Source organism: Salminus brasiliensis (genome assembly GCF_030463535.1).
Source record: "Salminus brasiliensis chromosome 20 unlocalized genomic scaffold, fSalBra1.hap2 SUPER_20_unloc_1, whole genome shotgun sequence".
Lineage (NCBI taxonomy): Eukaryota > Metazoa > Chordata > Actinopteri > Characiformes > Bryconidae > Salminus > Salminus brasiliensis.
In genome coordinates this window covers 149,237-172,606 of record NW_027326636.1, presented here as the reverse complement: position 1 = coordinate 172,606, position 23,370 = coordinate 149,237, and the positions used below count along the sequence as shown (strand labels likewise).

At 52.1% G+C, this 23,370-nt stretch overlaps 1 protein-coding gene across 2 annotated transcripts; it reads left to right on the top strand.

Annotated features, from left to right (window-relative positions):
* The first annotated feature begins 1,215 nt into the window (after positions 1-1,215).
* Positions 1,216-23,259, top strand: rictora (RPTOR independent companion of MTOR, complex 2 a). 2 transcript variants are annotated; one of them, XM_072671859.1, is made up of 40 exons: positions 1,216-1,295; positions 1,399-1,446; positions 4,812-4,909; positions 5,872-5,936; positions 6,019-6,150; positions 6,838-6,901; positions 7,027-7,153; positions 7,368-7,537; positions 7,793-7,860; positions 8,311-8,378; positions 8,562-8,644; positions 8,769-8,856; positions 9,121-9,211; positions 9,408-9,474; positions 9,613-9,693; positions 10,059-10,159; positions 10,470-10,620; positions 10,754-10,855; positions 11,204-11,250; positions 11,493-11,628; positions 11,891-12,090; positions 12,338-12,464; positions 13,138-13,302; positions 13,419-13,495; positions 13,743-13,821; positions 14,049-14,158; positions 14,263-14,350; positions 14,909-15,001; positions 15,171-15,277; positions 15,503-15,729; positions 15,827-16,255; positions 16,348-16,694; positions 16,845-17,131; positions 19,634-19,811; positions 20,205-20,283; positions 20,377-20,589; positions 20,677-20,832; positions 20,986-21,109; positions 21,231-21,369; positions 21,551-23,259. In XM_072671859.1, the coding sequence occupies exons 1-40, from the start codon at positions 1,247-1,249 to the stop codon at positions 21,626-21,628; spliced, it is 5,139 nt and encodes a 1,712-aa protein (XP_072527960.1). In that variant the 5' UTR covers positions 1,216-1,246; the 3' UTR covers positions 21,629-23,259. The 2 variants fall into 2 exon arrangements, with proteins under 2 accessions (XP_072527960.1, XP_072527959.1); XM_072671858.1 differs by having other exon boundaries at positions 19,631-19,811.
* Positions 23,260-23,370: the final 111 nt, after the last annotated feature.

Here is a 23,370-nt window from a genome sequence, read left to right as displayed (position 1 = left end):
AGCACACTATATAGTGAATAGGGTACAAATAGTGCACTATGTAGTAGATGGAAAGCAAAGTAGCACACTATATAGTGAATAGGGTACAAATAGTGCACTATGTAGTAGATGGTAAGCAAAGTAGCACACTATATAGTAAATAGGGTACAAATAGTGCAGTATGTAGTGGATGGTAAGCAAAGTAGCACACTATATAGTAAATAGGGTACAAATAGTGCAGTATGTAGTGGATGGTAAGCAAAATAGCACACTATATAGTAAATAGGGTACAAATAGTGCACTATGTAGTGGATGGTAAGCAAAATAGCACACTATATAGTGAATAGGGTACAAATAGTGCAGTATGTAGTAGATGGTAAGCAAAATAGCACACTATATAGTAAATAGGGTACAAATAGTGCAGTATGTAGTGGATGGTAAGCAAAATAGCACACTATATAGTGAATAGGGTACAAATAGTGCAGTATGTAGTAGATGGTAAGCAAAATAGCACACTATATAGTGAATAGGGTACAAATAGTGCACTATGTAGTAGATGGTAAGCAAAATAGCACACTATATAGTGAATAGGGTACAAATAGTGCAGTATGTAGTGGATGGTAAGCAAAGTAGCACACTATATAGTAAATAGGGTACAAATAGTGCAGTATGTAGTGGATGGTAAGCAAAATAGCACACTATATAGTAAATAGGGTACAAATAGTGCACTATGTAGTGGATGGTAAGCAAAATAGCACACTATATAGTGAATAGGGTACAAATAGTGCACTATGTAGTAGATGGTAAGCAAAATAGCACACTATATAGTGAATAGGGTACAAATAGTGCACTATGTAGTAGATGGTAAGCAAAATAGCACACTATATAGTGAATAGGGTACAAATAGTGCAGTATGTAGTAGATGGTAAGCAAAATAGCACACTATATAGTAAATAGGGTACAAATAGTGCACTATGTAGTAGATGGTAAGCAAAATAGCACACTATATAGTAAATAGGGTACAAATAGTGCACTATGTAGTGGATGGTAAGCAAAATAGCACACTATATAGTGAATAGGGTACAAATAGTGCACTATGAAGTGAACAGGGCGCAGTCTCTCACAGCTGTGCACATTGTGTGTGTGTGTGTGTGTGTGTGTGTGTGTGTGAGAGAGAGAGAGCGAGAGAGCGCGTGCGTGTTTTGTGTTTGTGTGTTTGGTCGGGCTGTATCGCGAGATCGCGCGGGATTCCCGCGCTGTCCGGATCATGGCGCTGAGCGTCCGCGGCCGCCCGAGCCGCAGTGTCCGGCTGAGAGGTAAGTTGTGTCGGCTGCTGTCGGCTCCCCCCCCCGCTGTGCGGAGCGCCGCAGCCCCGGCTCCGTGCCGCCGCTGATCTCTGTATGTGTGCCGTCCCAACAGGTCGCAATGACAGCGGCGAGGAGAACGTACCGCTGGACCTCAGCAGAGGTGCGTAGAGACGGAGCTAATGCTAATGCTAACGGAGCTAATGCTAACTGACCCGTTCAAACCAGTGGGGGCGTCGCTAGCAGTGGGGGCGCTAGTGCTAGCCGGGCTGTGTTAGAGCAGGGGGAGGGTGCTCCTGCTAGCAGAGGTGGGAGCTGAGGCAGGGCAGCGGGATTAGGGGACACAGCGGACTGTACCTGAGGACCCCCGGCCGGCTGAGGGGGGAGGTGCGGTTCAGCTGAGCTCACAGGGGATTACTGAGCTCAGGCTAACGGAGCTAGGTGGCTATCAGCGGCAGAACCGCAGGCACGCTCCTCCACAGGACACCTCAGCCTGGTCCGGTCCGGTCCGGTCCGGAGGTGAAGCGTCCTGTGAAGAAGAGCTCCAGATGTTCTAGAGGAGACGCACCTGTCCTGTGGAGCAGAGCTCCAGATGTTCTAGAGGAGACGCACCTGTCCTGTGGAGCAGAGCTGCAGATGTTCTAGAGGAGACACACCTGTCCTGTGGAGCAGAGCTGCAGATGTTCTAGAGGAGACACACCTGTCCTGTGGAGAAGAGCTCCAGATGTTCTAGAGGAGACACACCTGTCCTGTGGAGCAGAGCTGCAGATGTTCTAGAGGAGACACACCTGTCCTGTGGAGCAGAGCTGCAGATGTTCTAGAGGAGACACACCTGTCCTGTGGAGAAGAGCTCCAGATGTTCTAGAGGAGACACACCTGTCCTGTGGAGCAGAGCTGCAGATGTTCTAGAGGAGACACACCTGTCCTGTGGAGAAGAGCTCCAGATGTTCTAGAGGAGACACACCTGTCCTGTGGAGCAGAGCTGCAGATGTTCTAGAGGAGACAGACCTGTCCTGTGGAGCAGAGCTGCAGATGTTCTAGAGGAGACACACCTGTCCTGTGGAGCAGAGCTGCAGATGTTCTAGAGGAGACGCACCTGTCCTGTGGAGCAGAGCTGCAGATGTTCTAGAGGAGACACACCTGTCCTGTGGAGCAGGGCTCCAGATGTTCTAGAGGAGACACACCTGTCCTGTGGAGCAGAGCTGCAGATGTTCTAGAGGAGACACACCTGTCCTGTGGAGCAGAGCTCCAGATGTTCTAGAGGAGACACACCTGTCCTGTGGAGCAGAGCTGCAGATGTTCTAGAGGAGACACACCTGTCCTGTGGAGCAGAGCTGCAGATGTTCTAGAGGAGACGCACCTGTCCTGTGGAGCAGAGCTGCAGATGTTCTAGAGGAGACACACCTGTCCTGTGGAGAAGAGCTCCAGATGTTCTAGAGGAGACACACCTGTCCTGTGGAGCAGAGCTGCAGATGTTCTAGAGGAGACACACCTGTCCTGTGGAGCAGAGCTCCAGATGTTCTAGAGGAGACACACCTGTCCTGTGGAGCAGAGCTGCAGATGTTCTAGAGGAGACACACCTGTCCTGTGGAGCAGAGCTGCAGATGTTCTAGAGGAGACAGACCTGTCCTGTGGAGCAGAGCTGCAGATGTTCTAGAGGAGACGCACCTGTCCTGTGGAGCAGAGCTGCAGATGTTCTAGAGGAGACACACCTGTCCTGTGGAGCAGAGCTGCAGATGTTCTAGAGGAGACGCACCTGTCCTGTGGAGCAGAGCTGCAGATGTTCTAGAGGAGACACACCTGTCCTGTGGAGCAGAGCTCCAGATGTTCTAGAGGAGACACACCTGTCCTGTGGAGCAGAGCTGCAGATGTTCTAGAGGAGACACACCTGTCCTGTGGAGCAGAGCTCCAGATGTTCTAGAGGAGACACACCTGTCCTGTGGAGCAGAGCTGCAGATGTTCTAGAGGAGACACACCTGTCCTGTGGAGCAGAGCTGCAGATGTTCTAGAGGAGACGCACCTGTCCTGTGGAGCAGAGCTGCAGATGTTCTAGAGGAGACACACCTGTCCTGTGGAGAAGAGCTCCAGATGTTCTAGAGGAGACACACCTGTCCTGTGGAGCAGAGCTGCAGATGTTCTAGAGGAGACACACCTGTCCTGTGGAGCAGAGCTCCAGATGTTCTAGAGGAGACACACCTGTCCTGTGGAGCAGAGCTGCAGATGTTCTAGAGGAGACACACCTGTCCTGTGGAGCAGAGCTGCAGATGTTCTAGAGGAGACAGACCTGTCCTGTGGAGCAGAGCTGCAGATGTTCTAGAGGAGACGCACCTGTCCTGTGGAGCAGAGCTGCAGATGTTCTAGAGGAGACACACCTGTCCTGTGGAGCAGAGCTCCAGATGTTCTAGAGGAGACACACCTGTCCTGTGGAGCAGAGCTGCAGATGTTCTAGAGGAGACACACCTGTCCTGTGGAGAAGAGCTCCAGATGTTCTAGAGGAGACGCACCTGTCCTGTGGAGCAGAGCTGCAGATGTTCTAGAGGAGACACACCTGTCCTGTGGAGCAGAGCTGCAGATGTTCTAGAGGAGACGCACCTGTCCTGTGGAGCAGAGCTGCAGATGTTCTAGAGGAGACACACCTGTCCTGTGGAGCAGGGCTCCAGATGTTCTAGAGGAGACACACCTGTCCTGTGGAGCAGAGCTGCAGATGTTCTAGAGGAGACAGACCTGTCCTGTGGAGCGGAGCTGCAGATGTTCTAGAGGAGACACACCTGTCCTGTGGAGCAGGGCTCCAGATGTTCTAGAGGAGACGCACCTGTCCTGTGGAGCAGAGCTGCAGATGTTCTAGAGGAGACGCACCTGTCCTGTGGAGCAGAGCTGCAGATGTTCTAGAGGAGACACACCTGTCCTGTGGAGCAGAGCTCCAGATGTTCTAGAGGAGACGCACCTGTCCTGTGGAGCAGAGCTGCAGATGTTCTAGAGAAGACGCACCTGTCCTATGGAGCAGAGCTGCAGATGTTCTAGAGGAGACACACCTGTCCTGTGGAGCAGAGCTGCAGATGTTGCTTTAGGTTTCAGTCTGGAGAACACACAGCTCAGTCTGGTCGGGTCAGTCTGGTCGGGTCAGCCTGGTCGGGTCAGGTGGAGCTTGTAGTGAAAGTGAAGTTCTCAGGAGTGAGTGTTTACTGTGGGAGTGAAGGGAGTGATGGTAGCGTTATTATCATTATTATTATTATTATTATTATTACTGTTGTTATTACTATTATTATTATTATTATTGCCATTATTATTATTATTATTATTATTATTATCATTTTTATTATTATCATTATTATTATTATTATTATTATTACTATTATTATTATTACTATTATTATTATTATTAGGCTGTAATCCAGATCCTTCAGCTCTCCTCTGTTCTCTTAGCCGTGTCTCTAAAGTAGGTCGGTCTGCACCACCTAAATGTTGGTGGAGCTCCGGGTGGGGAGAGAGGTCCGTCTGATTGTCCTCACTGTTCCTCTCCTTTCCCAGAACCCTCCGAGAACATGAGGGAGATCCTGCAGAACGTTGCCAGAGCCCACGGCGTCTCCAACATGAGGAAGCTGGGCCACCTCAACAACTTCATTAAGGTACTGACGCAGAGGGGTGGAGGGGGGTGGAGAGGGGTGGAGGGGGGTGGAGAGGGGTAGGTGTAGAGTGTGCTACAGAGATCAGAAGCCGCCGTGCTTTCAGCTCTGTTGTTGTTCTCTGCAGGTGAACTACTTTCACTTTCCCACTGTGTGTGTGTGGAGGAGTGTGTGTGTGAGATCTTGCTGTGTGTGTGGAGGAGTGTGTGTGTGAGATCTTGCTGTGTGTGTGGAGGAGTGTGTGTGTGAGATCTTGCTGTGTGTGTGGAGGAGTGTGTGTGTGAGATCTTGCTGTGTGTGTGGAGGAGTGTGTGTGTGAGATCTTGCTGTGTGTGTGGAGGAGTGTGTGTGTGAGATCTTGCTGTGTGTGTGGAGGAGTGTGTGTGTGAGATCTTGCTGTGTGTGTGTGTGTGGAGGAGTGTGTGTGTGTTTAAGCTGATGGTGTTCAGGCTGTTGTAAAAAGCTTCACTCAATCATCACACCTGCACAGCTGCTGCTACCTGTGTTACAGCTGCGTTAGCCAGACCTCTGAACATCAGTTCGGCTGTGTGGAGGTGTGTACAGGTGTGTACAGGTGTGTACAGGTGTGTGGAGGTGTGTACAGGTGTGTGGAGGTGTATGCAGGTGTGTACAGGTGTGTGGAGGTGTGTGCAGGTGTGTAATGCAGTAGGAGTGTGTTCAGTAGAGGTGCTTCAGGTGTCACTGTGTTTACATGGCTTGTGTGTGTGTGTGTGTGTGTGTGTGTGTGTGTGTGTTCAATGATGTCAGAGCTCAGGCAGTTAGGGGGCATGTGACACAGGATTTAATCTCACACACACACACACACACGTACAGGCTTGTTTTTGTACACACCCACGTCTTTGAATAATAATAATTTATAGTATCAGTAATAACAATATTATTATTAATAATAACTAATTAATAATCTAATTAATAATCTCTCTGTGTCTCTCTCTCTATCTCAGCTGTTAAACAGTGTGGGCCATCATGAGGAGAAGTTTGGGTTCACCTATGAGGAAATCATCATCTGGTAAGAACACACACACACACACACACACACACTCTTTCAGACTTGTGACTAACACACACCTCTCTGTCTGTGTGTGTGTCAGTCTGAGGCTGGCTCTGCTGAACGAGGTGAAGGAGGTTCGTGCTGCGGGTTTGAGAGCGTTCAGGTATTTAATCAGAGACCGCGGCGTCCTGCAGAAGCTCCTCCAGCTGCAGGTGGATTACCTGATCTCCAGGTGAGCTTTCACACCCCACCTGTCCAGGTACTGTATGGACACACACGGCTGTAGAGGAGATCAGCGTGTCTCCTGTGGCAGACAGGGCTTGTTTTACTGCTGCGGTTTAACCTCAACCACTAGAGGGCAGCGTTGTGCCCAGTCTCCAGATCTTACACTCTGACCTAGGTCAGTCACAGTGGAGCCTCTTACTGACTTTAAGCTGCACCCACTGCTGAAACAGGTGTCCAAATGCACACACACAGCCTGTCTAGTCCCTGTAGAGAAGAAGTACTGCCAATAGAATAGGACTCATCATGACCCTATTGCTGCCTAATGCCAGGCATGGGCTAGAGGGGTATAAAGCCCCCCAGCATTGAGGAGCTGTGGAGCAGTGGAAGAGCTGTGTTCTCTGGAATGATGGTGGAGGAGCTCCATCCAGTAATTTTGGGATGAGTTGGGGAGTTGGGGATGATGAGGTGGGGTGCTGATCTACCATCCAACATCCTGACCTCACTAAAGCTTTTTTTCTGCTTAATGCAATCAAATCCTCACAGCAGTGTTCCTCCAGAATCTAGTAGAAAGTCTTCTTCTCTGGACAGTAGAGAGAGTTAGTCCAACAGAAGCAGGAGAAACTCTTTTAAAAGCCTGGATTTCAGAAGAAACAAGTGTGTGTGTGTGTGTGTGTGTGTGTCTGTGTGTGTGTAGGTGTATAGACATCCAGCAAAGTAATGAGGTGGAGAGGACGCAGGCACTCCGGCTGCTCAGGAAGGTAAACACACACACACACACACACACACACACACACACAATCTCCAACTGTACTAATATGGTCTCTATAGCTTTACACTCTCTCTCTCTCTCTCTCTCTCTCTCTCTCTCTCTCTCTCTCTCTAGATAATAGCGGTGGATGCTGCTCTCTTCCCCAGCTCGGTCACTAACTCTCTGGTTGCCGTGGGTAACGATGGCCTGCACGAGGGGGACCGCATGGTTCTGGCCTGTAACGCCATCATCTGTGAACTGGGTAAACACACACACACACACACACACACACACACACACACACACAGTTTGTGAAATGTTCGTTGGGTGTGTGGAAGCACATCAGCGGGTCCGGTAGAGATGCTGGACCGGGCCCCTGCGCTCTGCCCGAGGGGAGTGTGGTATGTAGGTGTGCTGTCCGCTCCGTGCTGATTGGTGGGGCGTAACAGGGTTCTGCTGGTGTGTGTGTCCCTCAGCGCTGAGGAACCCGGAGGTTGTGGCAGGTCGGGGGGGTCTGAGCACCCTGCTGAAGAACGTCCTGGACTGCCAGCAGAGCCGCATCAACGAGGCCCTCATTACCACTGTACTGCACCTGCTCAACCACCCACACACACGCCAATACGTCCGCTCGGACGTGGAGCTGGAGGTACAATCACACACACACACACACACACACACACACACACACACACACACACACACTAACATACCCAAGATGTGGTGGAGCTTCCTCATGTGTCTCGGAGGAACACTGTGTTCGCCTTTATCCTCCTAGGGGTGGGGTTCTAGATAGTGGGGGAACTGGGTGTGAGGGTGGATTGCTTTCAGAAAGGCTTTAATGATGTTTATTGATTGATTCATTGATTAATTGATTGATTCATTGACTCGCTTTGTCTTTCAGCAAATTCTGGCTCCTTACACAGACTTCCACTACAGACACAACCCAGACACGACAGAAGCCCAGCTGAAGTGAGTTCACACTGTGGGGTGTTGGTTTCTGTGTGACGGTGAGAGGTCTGATCCCATCCGGTCTGATCCCATCCGGTCTGATCCCATCCGGTCTGATCTGATCTTTTGTGTTTCTGTCAATAATCCAGTTGCACAGTTGAATGCAGGTGTCTCAATACTTTTGTCCATATAGTTTAGATCCACACTACAGACTGTAAACCTCCTAAGTATGCTCCTCACTGCTGGGAGCTGGAAGTAATGTCTGCTAATGGCCCCTAGGGGACACCAGAGGGCACTCTGCTAGAACACAGCGGTAAAAGCAAAGGATCGGGACTGGGTCAGGGTTAGAAAGGCTGACACCCCGCCCAGATTCAGTGGGACAGATCGGGACACCTATGTTCTGTGGTGTTGCGGTGTGTTCCTCAGGTGTGTTATAAGTGTGTGTGTGTGTGTTTGTGTTGTGTTGTGCAGGAAGGATCGCGAGGCTCGGTTTTTGGCCAGTAAAATGGCCATCGTGGCTTCCTTCCGCTCGTGGGCAGGTACAGTAAACTCTGAATTAGCTCCTGAATTGGGGGATGGGGGTGTGGGGCGGGGGGAGATGGAGGGGGTTGGGGTCAGGTTGATGGTGTGTTCTAATGACCCCACTGTCCCGCTCTCGGGCGCCCCGGAGAATGTGAGAACCCTCCTGACAGCCGTTCTCTGTCTCCCTCACTCTCCTGCAGGCATCATTAACCTGTGTCGGGCGGGGAACTCAGGAATCCAGTCTTTGATTGGTCTGCTCTCCATCCCAAATATGGAAATCAGGGTGAGCTGATAGGGTGATGAGCATCTGCATATTTAATGGAGGCTAGTGGACTCCAGTCTCACTGTCGCTTTAAGAAAGAGGCTTACACCTGTGTGTGTGTGTGTGTGTGTGTGTGTTTCTGCAGAAAGCCCTGTTGGAGGTGCTGTACGAAATCTTCAGGCTGCCCGTTCCCATGGTTACGGCTGACTTTGAGGAAGCACTCCAGAGCATCGGTAGGAAAACGCCCGCAGTGCACTCAGCACGCCACACTTCAGGGTGGAAACATTTTAATAGTCAATAGCCGCCATCTATGATACCATAACATTGTCTAGCAACCACCTTGGCTACTATAGCAACCACGTAGCAACTGCCTAGTATCTGCTTAGCAACACTGCGGAAACCACATTGTTTCACAGGAGGCCACAGGCTGCGAAGCTTTAGTGTGACTGTGATCTAACCCCTGCTGTGTGTGTGTGTGTGTGTGTGTGTGTGTGTAGATCCCAGCAGGCTGCAGGACAGTTGGAGGCTGGGTGATGGGTTTGTAGCTGCTGAGGCCAAAATCATCCTCCCTCACAGAGCCAGATCACGGTGAGGAAACCCTGCGCTGTAGACCTGGCTGGCTGGCCAATCAGAATCAAAATTTGAATATTCAGATATTGTCAGTGTGTGTAATGCAGTTAAATGCAGACAGTGAAGAAGAGCATGAAGGACACACCGTTCATTACTCTGATGATTATTATACAGTGTGTAGCACTAGAGACATTGTCCACTGTCTCCCACTTAGGCCAGATCTCATGGACAACTACTTGGCCTTGATACTGTCCACCCTCATCAATAGTGGCCTCCTGGAGGTAAACACACACACACGCCTCCTCATGTGACTCCTATCCATCCCTGCAGTCTGATATTACAGTGTGATAGGCCGTAGTAATGTGTCCTGGGGTGTAATCTGTGTGTGTGTGTGTGTGTGTGTGTGTGTGTGTGTGTAGGGTCTGGTGGAGGTTGTGACGAGCAGTGATGATGACCTCTCCGTAAGGGCTACCATACTACTGGGGGAGCTTCTGCACATGGTACACACACACACACACTCACTCAGTGGGGTCTGGTGTGGGACTGGTGATCACATCAGGTAAACCACACCCCTTTACCAGACTAACGAAGGCCTGGAGGAGCTCCGAGAGGCGGGCAGAGGGATTCTGGGGGCATGTCTACAAAGATGAGCTCCTTGGTGACGGTCTAAGTCCACTGTTAGTTAGCGGTGTTAGCCTAGCGTCTCCCGTTGTGGCCTAAAGACGTGCACGTCAGATACGGGGCGTGTCGTCACCGCAGCCCGAGAGGTGATGGTTCGATCAGCCATGCTAATCTTGCTAATAGCTAATGTAGGTAAATGGTCGGTCTCTCTCTCTCTCTCTCTCTCTCTCTCTCTCTCTCTCAGGCTAGCTCTCTCCTCCCTCACTCCCACAGTCACCACCTGCACTGTCTGCCGACTCTCATCAACATGGCTGCCTCCTTCGACATCCCCCCTGAGAAACGGCTGTAAGTCACACACACACACACACACACACACACACACACACTACATAACAAGCGTCCGGTCCAAAGTCACTCGCTGCTGACTAGCAGGACCCAGTGGAATTGTGGGTAACGAGCTGTCTTGCATAGGGACTCTTATTGGCGCAGCCCGAGAATCTGTGTGCTAGCTCACTGGCAGGTAGGGGTAGTGGACCCCACAGTACTGGGGTGTACACACTCCCAGAACACCTTCATTAAAGTCTGCCCTGTAAACACACACACACACACACACACACACACACACACAGATAAACAGGTATCCGCTGTGTTTCAGGCGAGCCAGTGCGGCGGTGACCCAGCTGAAGCGTCTCCACGAGCTGAAGAAGCGCAGCCCCAAACCACACAGCCTTTACCTCCAGCTCATCCTGCAGCAGAGCTCCCACACTCCCACACCCCGCTCACAGAGAGACACACACTCCGTCAAGGTAACACTCACACACACACACACATACACATCCTTAAAACAATAACATAGCTAACAGGTGATTGAAGCTGATACCCCACCGGTTAGCGCTGGAGCTACAGGCTACCGTGGCTAACGGGTGATGTGTGTTGTAGGATGCTGAAGATGCACTGATGATGAACCTGAGGGACAGTCAGATCCTCAACCACAAACAGAACCTGGACTGGAACTGGGTCCTCATCTCCACTGTACTCAAGGTAACGCACTCGCATACACTGTGTGGACAAAAGTATTGGGACACCTGCTCATTCAGGGTTGATGTAGGTCAGGATGCCAACACAGCTCCTCCACTGCTCCACAGCTCCTCAATGCTGGGGGGCTTTATACCCCTCTACTAGCCCACACCTGGTATTAGGCAGCATGGAGCCAATAGGGTCATGATGTTGATCTGCTCCAGAGAGTCCTATTCTATTGGCAGTTCTTCTTCTCTACAGGGACTAGACAGGCTGTGTGTGTGCATTTGCACGTCAGTGTCAGCTTAAAGTAGCGGAGTGCTTCATTAGAAGGGGTGTCCGACTGACCCGGCTCTGCTGTTTTTTCCACAGTGGCCGAACACGAATCTCAGGAACAACCGGGACGAGCAAGTGCACAAGTAAGACCACCGGACATCTCAAAACCGCCCAGAACCACCCGTTCCTCCAACCTGCGCGCCGTCTCCTGAAACTGCACCACCTTGAGGAAGCAGGCAGGTGGAGACCAGGATTTCTCAAGGTGGTGCAGTTTCAGGAGACGGCGCGCAGGAGGAACGGGTGGGGGTTCTCCAGTGCTGTGAAACAGTAGATGGTTCTCACAGTTGCCCCACCTGCCACTGACCACCGGTGTGTGTGTGTGTAGGTTTGTGCGCAGGTTGCTGTTCTTCTACAAGCCCAGCAGTAGGCTGTACTGCGCTCTGGACCTGGAGCATCCTAAAGCCACCCAGCTCACCTCAGCCGGCTGCCAGCTCGTCCACTTCCTGCTGGAGTCAGAGGAGGTGAGCGAGAGAGAGACAGACAGAGAGAGGGAGAGAGAGAGAGAGAGAGGACGCATCAGTCAAATACAACACCCCCCACCCCCAGACACCCCCCCCCCCCCCCCACACCCCCCCGAAACACACCAGCGTTTAACCCAGGACCTGATTCTCACTTAGGCCAATCCTATTGTTAGCATGATGCTAATTCCAGTTAGCCTGTCTATGGGAGTTCCTATGTAATTTTAGCATCAAGCCAATTCACCCTCTCGCTCTCTCTCTGAAGGAGGGTCAGGTGTATCTGGAGGAGTTGGTGAAGGACATTGTCCAGTGGCTCACTTCCTGTTCGGGGCTGAAGTCCGAGCGCAGTCTCCAGAGTAACGGCCTACTGAGCACGCTCAGTCAGCACTACTTCCTGTTTCTGGGCACACTGTCGGCTCAGCCTCCGGGGGTCAAAACCATGGAGAAGTGCGGAGTGTTTCAGTGGTGAGATACACACACACACACATACACGCACACACACACACACCTGCTCAGCCATGACCCTCCTCACACACGGGTCAGACACAGTCGTCATAACAAGTGATCACTGATCCAGCCTGGCCGAGCTTAGCTTACTGTGATTGGACACTGGATACCCAATCAGAACCATGCAGAGAACTTTACAGGCAAACGTGTCTCATCACTGTGTGTGTGTGTGTGTGTGTGTGTGTGTGTGTGTGTGTGTGTCCAGTCTGTTAAGCCTGTGCTCTTTGAAGAATCAGGACGCGCTGCTAAAGCTGACGGTGTCCACACTGGACTACAGTAGAGACGGACTGGCTCGGGTCATTCTGTCCAAAATCCTCACCGCCGGGTCCGACGTAAGACACCCCACCCAGCACCTCCTACACTCAGGCTGAGAGACGCCTCTTTAGCGTTACTCTGAGAGACGTCTCGTTACTGTTACTCTGAGAGACGTCTCGTTACTGTTACTCTGAGACGTCTTGTTACTGTTACTCTGAGAGACGTCTCGTTACTGTTACTCTGAGAGACGTCTCGTTACTGTTACTCTGAGAGACGTCTCGTTACTGTTACTCTGAGACGTCTTGTTACTGTTACTCTGAGAGACGTCTCGTTACTGTTACTCTGAGAGACGTCTCGTTACTGTTACTCTGAGAGACGTCTCGTTACTGTTACTCTGAGAGACGTCTCGTTACTGTTACTCTGAGAGACAAGGGTCAAGAGACGTGACCCTTGTCTGAGAGACAAGGGTCACGTCTCGTTACTGTTACTCTGAGAGACGTCTCGTTACTGTTACTCTGGGAGACGTCTCGTTACTGTTACTCTGAGAGACGTCTCGTTAACGTTGCTCTGGGAGACGTCTCGTTAACGTTGCTCTGGGAGACGTCTCATTACTGTTACTCTGGGAGACGTCTCGTTAACGTTGCTCTGGGAGACGTCTCGTTAACGTTGCTCTGGGAGACGTCTCGTTAGCGTTGCTCGGGGAGACGTCTCTACAGTGCTCTGTGCTGAACCCTGTCCTCTGTGTGACAGAGCTGCCGCCTGTACGCCACTAAGCACCTGCGGGTGCTGCTGAGGGCCAACGTGGAGTTCTTCAGTAACTGGGGCATCGAGCTGCTGGTCATTCAGCTCCACGACCTCAGCAAAGTTGTCTCCATGGAAGCACTGGACATCCTGGACGAGGCCTGCGAAGAGAAGGTAATGTGCGGAGACACAGCCTTGTACCGTAGGAGTGGTTTTCCCCTGGGGGGCGGGGCTACACAATGTGGTATTCTCACTGTTTCTGATATTTTGACCCTTTTCTGTGTCCTCAGGCTAACCTGCATGCACTTATACACATGAAACCTGCACTGACTCACCTGGGAGATAAAGGACTACTGCTGCTGCTCAGGTGTGTGTACTCTCTCTCTAACACACACACACACACACACACACACACACACTTACAGCACAGATACAGCCCATAATTTCTCTCCTATCCAAACCCACCAGCTCTGCTTCCCTTCACCTCCACTCTTATCCAGAGACTTACAGAGGTTAGGAAAGTTGGTGGAGTTGCCCTTTTAAGTCTGTCTTGAGGTGAAGAGTGTGTGTGTGTGTGTGTGTGTGTGTGTGTGTGTGTGTTCTCTCCTGTTCAGATTCCTGTCCATTCCTAAAGGCTTCTCCTACCTGAATGAGAGAGGATACGTCAGCAAACAGCTGGACAAATGGCACAAAGTGAGACTCCCCCTCCAACACCCCACCCAAACACCCCACCCTAACACCCTAACACGCCTCCCTCCCTAACTCCTCAACAAAACACCCCCCCACCCCAACACCCAACTCCTACCCCTAACTCCTACCCCCACACCCACCCTAACACCCACACCCACTCACCAATCCCTGAGTGTGTGTAATATAATGTAATACTGTGTATGTGTGTGTGTGTGTGTGTGTGTGTGTAGGAGTATAATCTGAAGTACGTGGACATGGTAGAGGAGTTGATGAATGAAGCTCTGACCACTTACCGCAAACCCATCGACGGCGACAACTACGTCCGCCGCACCAACCAAAGGTCAGAGGTCACAGCCGGTGGGGGTTCTTTTAGATACTACCTTTATTACACTGGATCTCTGACTGTGTGTGTGTGTGTGTGTGTGTGTGTGTCTATGGTTACAGGTTACAGAGGCCGAACGCGTATCTTCCTGTCCACCTGTACGGGCAGCTGGTGCACGATAAGACCGGCTGTCTTCTGCTGGAGGCTCAGGTATGACCTCATGACTCCCCTGCTGTAAATGCAAATCCCACTTTGAGCGCCCCCTCATGGACAGCTGTAGGCATGCCTTTCTGGACAAGCTGAGAGGACAAAAGTATTGGGACACCTGCTCCTTCAGTATTTCTTCTGAAATTAAGGGTATTAAAGAGCTGATGCTGCTTCTGTTGGAGTAACTGTCTCTACTGTCCAGAGAAGAAGACTGTCTACTAGATTCTGGAGGAGGAGCGCTGCTGTGAGGATTTGATAGCTTGCGTCCTGAGACAAAAGTGTTAGTGAGGTCAGGATGTTGGACAGTGATCACCACTCCTCCAACATCATTCCAGAGAACACAGCTCCTCCACTGCTCCACAGCTCAGTGCTGGGTGGGGGGGGGGGTGTTATCTGTATAGTCTGTATACTTGGAGGTGGTGGTTCCTGCAGCACCCTCTGCTGGCCAGGCATGTGATTGAGCCTCGCTGTGTTTGAGAGCGTTTCTGTTGACCGTGTTCTTGCCGTGTGTCTCAGGACTTGAGGCGTGATGTTGAGCCCTGGTCTTTGTGTGTGTTGCAGAACGTTGTTCCAGATCTGAGCTACCAAGTGCGTTCCCCTGTTCTAGATAAGTGGGAGGGAATTAGGCAGCTGAAGGCGGCTCTGTGGGCTCTGGTGAGTAGAGTTTTAGATTGAATTGGAGTGTAAAGGTGTTTATAATGTCCACCTGGACCCTGGATGAGAACCTGTGGACCTGAGTAATGAAGTAATCAAGCTAATTTGCTAATTGTGTCTAAAACAGCCTTTTTTGGTGTGTGTGTGTGTGTGTGTGTGTGTGTTGTAGGGAAACATCGGCAGCTCTAACTGGGGCGTGAATCTCCTGCAGGAGGAAAACATCATTCCAGACATCATCGCTTTAGCTCAACACTGCGAAGTGCTGTCTATACGAGGGTAACACACACACACACACACACCGCACACAGTACAACAGATGAAGGAACACACTTTCTCGGCCCAACTGTCCAATCAGTTCCCTGCCCCTTTGTAGCTGCTGTGGGGCCTGACTCATATGACAATGCCAGGACCAGTACCGGTGTTAACCAGCTGATAATGATGCTCGCTCTCTCTCTCGCTCTCTCTCTCTCTCTCTCTCTCTCTCTCTCTCTCTCTCTCCAGTGTGTGTGTGTACGTGCTGGGTGTGATCAGTCGGACCCGGCAGGGCAGTGAGGTGCTGAAGGTTCTGGGCTGGGACTCAGTCCGGCACGGCCGGAGGCAGCAGTGGCCCGTCGCCGAGGAAACGGAGGCAAGGTTACCTGGGGAACTGAGCTCCATTCCGAGCACGCTCAGTTTAAACTCTGAGTCCAACAGCTCTCAGAGAGAGAGTGAGAGTGAGAGTCAGCCCAGTGAGTCTCACACACACACACACACACACACACTCACACACTCACTCACTCACTCACTCACTCACACACACTCACTTACACTGTGTGTGTGTTGCAGGCCTGTGCTTTGTGGACGATGAGTGTGACGGTGTGGAGCGCTATGAGGAGGTGTTGCCGTATGTGCGCTCTAAGCCGGTAAAGGACCGCAGTCCGTTCAGCGTCCTGTCGTCGTCGCGCCTCGTCCGGAACCGCTTCCTGAACTCGCTCCCTCTGCCCAGCATGAAACCCCGCAGCACCAGCGACCCCAAACACACCGGCAGGGGGAAGAAGTCCCCCGACGAGCTGCAGCCGGCCGGCCTGCGGAGGAACCGCACACTGACCGAGCCCTCCAGCTACTCGCCAGGACGCCCTCCGCAGGGCGAGGTGTTCTACAACGGGGGCCGGTCGCCTCACAGCCCCGGCGTCAGCCTGGAAACCTCCTTCATGGGTGCGAAGACCCTTCAGGACGGCTACGTGGGGAGCGAGGGGTCGGATCCGGAGGTCAGAGGTCAGCGGATGCATGATTACATGAAGGATCACGATCAGGGCGAGCCGGGTCTGTCCTGGTGGCGGTTTGAGTGATGGTGTGTGTGTTTCCAGGTTTTCCGAACTGCGTGAGAGCGCTGGAGCTGGAATTTAGAGGGCAGCGGAAGATGATGACCCTGGACGAAGTCTCTGATTTGGAGATCAGAGGTCAGCGCAAGGTGGTAACCCTGGACGAAGGTCAGAGGGACAGGAAGGTGTGCGACAGTTCATCCTCTGGACTGCCAGGGGGCGCTGTGGCCTTAAAGAGCCGCAGCCAGAGCTTTAACACGGACACTACCACCAGTGGCATCAGCTCCATGAGCTCCTCGCCCTCCCGGGAGACTGCATCCGCTGTTACCGTAGATACCGACTGCGGCAGCATCAGCACCGTGGTCAGTGCCATCGCGGCGAAGACTGATGCGGTGTGTATGAGACAGAAATGGGTTAGGATGAGTGGGGTTTGGTGTGAACCGCTCGGTTCTAGATAAACACAGAACAAAGGACCACAGTGCTGTTCCGCTCGCGGAGGCCTGTGAAGAAGCCAGTGAATGAGTGCTGTCCCTCTCTTTCAGAACGCGGGCGTGTCCCTGGTTCCTCCCGGTTCAGCGCACACTCTGCCCCGCCGGGCAGCCTCTCTGCGCTCCTCCACCACGGTGAAGAGCCTGCTCGACTGCAGCAGCAGCTTCAGCCCGCGGGACGCTCTGGGCTACGCCACGCTGAGGCGGCTGCAGCAGCAGAGGATTCATCCCTCCCTCTCGCACAGCGAGGCGCTGACCTCGCCCACCAAGGACGTGCTGTTCACGGACACCATCACCATGAAGACGCGCAGCCTGGACTCGCGCCTCCACGCATCGCGCAGGTACCCCGCCCGCTGCCCCGCCGTACCCCCACCTCTGTCCTGATTGGTGTGTGGAGGCTGTAGGGCTGCTGTCATTCCCTCTGTGCTGTTGACTGAGAGGCTGTTTGTCTGCTGGTTCTTCAGCCACTCCATAAAGAGGCACAGCTACTTTGGGCCGGTCCATCGCAGGGTGTCCAGAACCCTGCAGTTGCGGTGCGTGGCCAGTAGAACAGGACCCCTACGGCACCGTAGATCTTTACAGAACCTCCCAGTAGAACTGAGGTCCTCCTGTAGATGTCCTTTGTAGATCAGATTTGTCCTGGCTTCAGCAGATGATCCCCATGTAGCACTGAGGTCATGGTCATGTCCTGATTATTATTAGCGCTGCTGTTCCGGCCAGACGGGACTTGTCCTGAGTGCACCCTCGGTAGATCAGGCTGTGTGTCCTGTGTAGTACCCGGGTATATCTGTCAATCCTAGCTAGAAAACCCTGGTCCTGAGTATGTCCTGGTAGATCATGGATAGAGTAGATGTGTTCTGTGTAGATCGGACGTGTCCTTTGTAGGCTCTTGGTAGATGAGATTTGTCCTGGGTGTATCCTGGGTATAGCAGACATGTCCTAAGTGGATCAGATGTGTACTGAGTGGCGCAGACTTGTCCTGGGTAGATCAGACTTGTCCTGGGTAGCACAGACTTTTCCTGGGTAGCACAGACTTGTCCTGGGTACATCAGACTTTTCCTGGGTAGATCAGACTTTTCCTGGGTAGCACAGACTTGTCCTGGGTAGATCAGACTTTTCCTGGGTAGCACAGACTTTCCCTGGGTAGCACAGACTTGTCCTGGGTAGCACAGACTTGTCCTGGGTAGCACAGACTTGTCCTGGGTAGATCAGACTTGTCCTGGGTAGCACAGACTTGTCCTGGGTACATCAGACTTTTCCTGGGTAGATCAGACTTTTCCTGGGTAGCACAGACTTGTCCTGGGTAGATCAGACTTGTCCTGGGTAGCACAGACTTGTCCTGGGTAGCACAGACTTGTCCTGGGTAGATCAGACTTTTCCTGGGTAGCACAGACTTTCCCTGGGTAGCACAGACTTGTCCTGGGTAGATCAGACTTGTCCTGGGTAGCACAGACTTTCCCTGGGTAGCACAGACTTGTCCTGGGTAGATCAGACTTGTCCTGGGTAGCACAGACTTGTCCTGGGTAGCACAGACTTTCCCTGGGTAGCACAGACTTGTCCTGGGTAGATCAGACTTGTCCTGGGTAGCACAGACTTTCCCTGGGTAGAACAGACTTGTCCTGGGTAGCACAGACTTTTCCTGGGTAGCACAGACTTGTCCTGGGTAGATCAGACTTGTCCTGGGTAGCACAGACTTGTCCTGGGTAGATCAGACTTGTCCTGGGTAGATCAGACTTGTCCTGGGTAGATCAGACTTGTCCTGGGTAGCACAGACTTTCCCTGGGTAGCACAGACTTGTCCTGGGTAGATCAGACTTGTCCTGGGTAGCACAGACTTTCCCTGGGTAGATCAGACTTGTCCTGGGTAGATCAGACTTGTCCTGGGTAGCACAGACTTTCCCTGGGTAGATCAGACTTGTCCTGGGTAGCACAGACTTTTCCTGGGTAGCACAGACTTGTCCTGGGTAGATCAGACTTGTCCTGGGTAGCACAGACTTTCCCTGGGTAGCACAGACTTGTCCTGGGTAGATCAGACTTGTCCTGGGTAGCACAGACTTTCCCTGGGTAGATCAGACTTGTCCTGGGTAGCACAGACTTGTCCTGGGTAGCACAGACTTTTCCTGGGTAGCACAGACTTGTCCTGGGTAGCACAGACTTTCCCTGGGTAGCACAGACTTGTCCTGGGTAGATCAGACTTGTCCTGGGTAGCACAGACTTTCCCTGGGTAGATCAGACTTGTCCTGGGTAGCACAGACTTGTCCTGGGTAGCACAGACTTTTCCTGGGTAGCACAGACTTGTCCTGGGTAGCACAGACTTTCCCTGGGTAGCACAGACTTGTCCTGGGTAGATCAGACTTGTCCTGGGTAGCACAGACTTTTCCTGGGTAGCACAGACTTGTCCTGGGTAGCACAGACTTTTCCTGGGTAGCACAGACTTGTCCTGGGTAGATCAGACTTGTCCTGGGTAGCACAGACTTTCCCTGGGTAGCACAGACTTGTCCTGGGTAGATCAGACTTGTCCTGGGTAGCACAGACTTGTCCTGGGTAGATCAGACTTGTCCTGGGTAGATCAGACTTGTCCTGGGTAGCACAGACTTGTCCTGGGTAGCACAGACTTTCCCTGGGTAGATCAGACTTGTCCTGGGTAGCACAGACTTGTCCTGGGTAGATCAGACTTGTCCTGGGTAGATCAGACTTGTCCTAAGTGAATCTGAATGCAGCCTCTCTCATGTCGAGCGTAGTCAGTGCTGTGCTGTAGTGGACGCCCGCGTGGGTCCAGGAGCGGTCAGTAGTTCTTGGCAGGGCTCTTCTGGACGACTCACCACAGTGACTTTTCTTCAGCAGGTTTCTGAAGGCTCTAAGCTTCGTGTCTCTGGATAAAGAGGACCTCCTCAGCCCCATCAACCACTCCACTCTGCAGCGCTCCGCCTCCCTGCGCTCCATGGTCTCTAGCGCCGCCTATGGCAGCAGCGAGGATTACATTGGCCTCGCCCTGCCCGCGGACATCACCGACCTCTTCCATGTAATTATGGGTGCACCTCGCTTTAGCTCTGAGAATCTCAGCTGAGATTTTCTGTAGCCGCACTCTGTAGCCGCACTACACCCTGCAGCATGTATCCCTCCACCATTTTAATGATCTGGTTCTAAAAGCAGGTTCTAGAGCCGAACTCTTCTCAGAACTCTGGTAGAACCGTGTCTCAGGCATCAGGCAGCGTCTTCATCACCATTAGGTGAAGAACTTTCTGTGAGGAGCTTTTATTAGAGCTTCAGACGTCTGCTTCCCTTCACCTCCACTGTAGAACTCCAGCTCTGACTGGGGGAGGTTATCTAGAACCTCCACTGTAGAACAGCTCTGACTGGGGGAGGTTATATAGAACCCAGATGTTTAGGAGGTGATTAAATGTGTGTGTTTCAGATTAACGAGAGCTCGTACTTCCAGAAGAGGACGAGTCCACCAGCTGCAGAGAAGAATGTGTTCTTCGGGGACTCTGAAGGTGCGGCAGAAGAGCACGGGTACTCAGTTCAGTGCCGTCTGTGGTGTTTTGTCCGTAATCACTGTGTGTGTGTGTGTGTGTGTGTGTGTGTAGGGTTGATGGACAGCTGCAGAGCCGCTCTGAAGCAGAGAGTCAGCATTACTGAGCTGTTGAGCAGCACCCGATCGGAGCAGCGCCGCCTGCTGGGCGGAGACGAGAGCACAGGCCTACAGGAGCACACGGAGCAGAACTGTCTGTACTGCAGCGCTCCGACGGCGCTGGGAGAACACACACACACTCCTCTCAACAACATATACGTGCGCACTGGTGAGCATGCGCACACACACACAGGCGTGTGTACTGATAGGAGATGTCTGATGAGTCTGATGCTGAGTGTGTTCTCTGTCTCCTCAGACCTGTCTGACGGCTTCTCCCAGTGGCAGCCCAAACCCTCCCACACACATCTGGAGGTTCTGACCCAGTCCAAATTCTCTGGGGTCTCGGGATGCAGCGATGCAGCCGTTAGCCAAGGTTCCACCAGCAGCACCCCCAGCGCTGAGATACTACTGGGTCAGTGTGTGTGTGTGTGTGATTGGCTTGTGACTCACTCACTCAGGATTAGCAAGGCTGTCCACCAGGGGCGCTGTTCATACTCGACTTTGGGTAACAGTGCACGTGTGTGTGTGTGTGTGTGTGTGTGTGTGTGTGTGTGCGTGTGTGCAGGTGGTAAAGGCATCTCGGAGGACGGTCCTGCCTGCAGGGTCCTGCTGAGGAAGGAAATTCTGCGCCTGGTCATCAACCTGAGCTCCTCTGTCGGTACTAAAGGAAACGAAACCGGGCTGCTGACGTAAGCCCATCAGAACCATTCTGTTCCTTTCGAGCACAATGCCCGTGATTTCAGCAGACGGGCGTCCACATACTTTTGGATCGATGTGGTGATGGGGTGTGTGTGTGTGTGTGTGTTGTAGGATAAAGGAGAAGTTCCCCTACGCGTTTGATGACGTGTGTCTGTACTCGGAGGTGTCATTCCTGCTGGCGAACAGCCGATTCCGCCTCGCCTCGCGCCGCTTCATCCAGGAGCTCTTCCAGGACGTGCAGTTTATACCGGTACACACACACACACACACACTGCAGGGGGTGTGTAGAGGGGTGTAGCAGTGGGGTAACGGGGGTATAGCGGTGGAGGAGGTGTAGCAGCGGGGGGGGTGTAGCGGTGGAGGAGGTGGGGGCTCTCTGAACGTGAGCGCTGCTCCTCCGGCTGAAGAGCGTCTGTGTGTCCTCTCTGCAGCTTTACGACGAGGCTGAAGCTGTTTTATCCAAACCGGTGAGGGCTGTGAGAGAGGAGTCCCCCACTGAGGAGTCCTGAGGGGGGCGCTCTGCAGCCGCCAGCTCCTCCCCTCCTTCCCCCCTCCGTCCCTCTCCCCAGCCTCCTGCTCCTACCTTCATCCTCTACTGAAGAAGGAAGAAGCCAGTGGAGATGCTAGTGGTCCTGGAGAAGCGGCGAGGGGTGAAGACCACCTCCTTCTGATTTTAGGACTGTCTACAGCGCCACCTGCTGGACGTGCACTGACCTTTTGGAGGAGAAGCAGATCACCAAATATTGTGGAACTGAGGACCTCAACAGAAGGACGTTTCCAGCTGGAACCGATGGAGATACCTCTCTGCTCCCGACACTTTAGGGTCCTGTAGGGTCTTTGCTGCAAGGTTCTCCGAGGTTCTCTGAGGTTCTCCTCAGCGCTGAAGCTCTGAAACACTAAAGCAGAAGAGCCTGGAGAGGACCTCCGGAACCCTGCTTAACTATTTATTTCTGTCTCTTTCTAAGAGTGTGAGAGCGTGTGTTTAGATCCAGACAATCAGGCGTGAGTGTTTCAGTCCTCTTCTCACACACACACACACACACACACACTCACTCACAGAGGTTCTGCATGTGGACTTGAAAGACTCCGTCTCTACATCAAACACTTCTAATAGAAACACTACAGGCCAAAAGCTTTATTACAACCCTGAACCCTGAACCGAGACCAGCAGCGTCCTCCTCTGTAAACATCCAGCTACCGCCGATTAGCTCCACCCACTCATTCAGCCTACAGCCGATTACCTCCACCCACTCATTCAGCCTACCGCCGATTAGCCCCACCCACTCATTCAGCCTACAGCCGATTAGCCCCACCCGATCATTCAGCCTACAGCCGATTAGCCCCACCCACTCATTCAACCCACAGCCGATTAGCCCCACCCACTCATTTAGCCTACAGCCGATTAGCCCCACCCACTCATTCAGCCTACAGCCGATTAGCCCCACCCACTCATTCAGCCTACAGCCGATTAGCTCCACCCACTCATTCAGCCTACAGCCGATTAGCCCCACCCACTCATTCAGCCTACAGCCGATTAGCTCCACCCACTCATTCAGCCTACAGCCGATTAGCCCCACCCACTCATTCAGCCGATTAGCTCCACCCACTCATTCAGCCTACAGCAGTTTAGCCCCGCCTACAGTCTAGACCCCTTAATGAAGATATTATCACTGTGTTCCTGAATTATTCTAATTATTATTATTATTATTATTATTATTCTAATTATTATTATTATTATTATTTCTAGATCTAGAATAAAGAGAATTGTGTGTTTTTGTTTTTTGTTTTTTTGTTCAGAGAGAGACACACACACACACAGAGAGAGAGAGAGAGAGAGAGAGAGAGTGTGTGTGTGTGAGCGTGTGATGGGATGACTGTGGGCTTTATTAATAATGGGATATCCAGGAGACCCCCAGTGCTGGTCGCCCTGTGGGTGACCTGACTGTGCGCACTGTGAGCAGGCCGCCAGCAGGGGACGCTGCAGATTGGGTGAGAGGAGTTCACTGCTGTTGGACAACTTTTTTAGATAGTGTGTGTGTGTGAGAGAGAGAGAGAGAGAGAGCAAACTCATCAAAGGGATGATTATTATTATGATTATTATTATTGATTATTAATATTAATAAAGGAGAAGTGTCCTCGTGCTGAGTCTCCTCTTGTGTATTGGTGGGGTCTCCCTCTCCCTGTATCTCCCAACTTGTCTCTACCCATTACCGATCAAACGCCCTGTCGCCTCTACTGTATGTAAATGAGC

What these genes read in the sequence shown, in the direction of transcription:
- rictora (XM_072671858.1), top strand. Translation starts at nt 1,247, where the DNA reads ATGGCGCTGAGCGTCCGCGGCCGCCCGAGCCGCAGTGTCCGGCTGAGA. An exon ending in CGGGACGAGCAAGTGCACAA is followed by an intron (nt 11,251 to 11,492) that starts GTAAGACCACCG and finishes GTGTGTGTGTAG; the next exon opens with GTTTGTGCGCAGGTTGCTGT. An exon ending in ACATCACCGACCTCTTCCAT is followed by an intron (nt 19,812 to 20,204) that starts GTAATTATGGGT and finishes TGTGTGTTTCAG; the next exon opens with ATTAACGAGAGCTCGTACTT.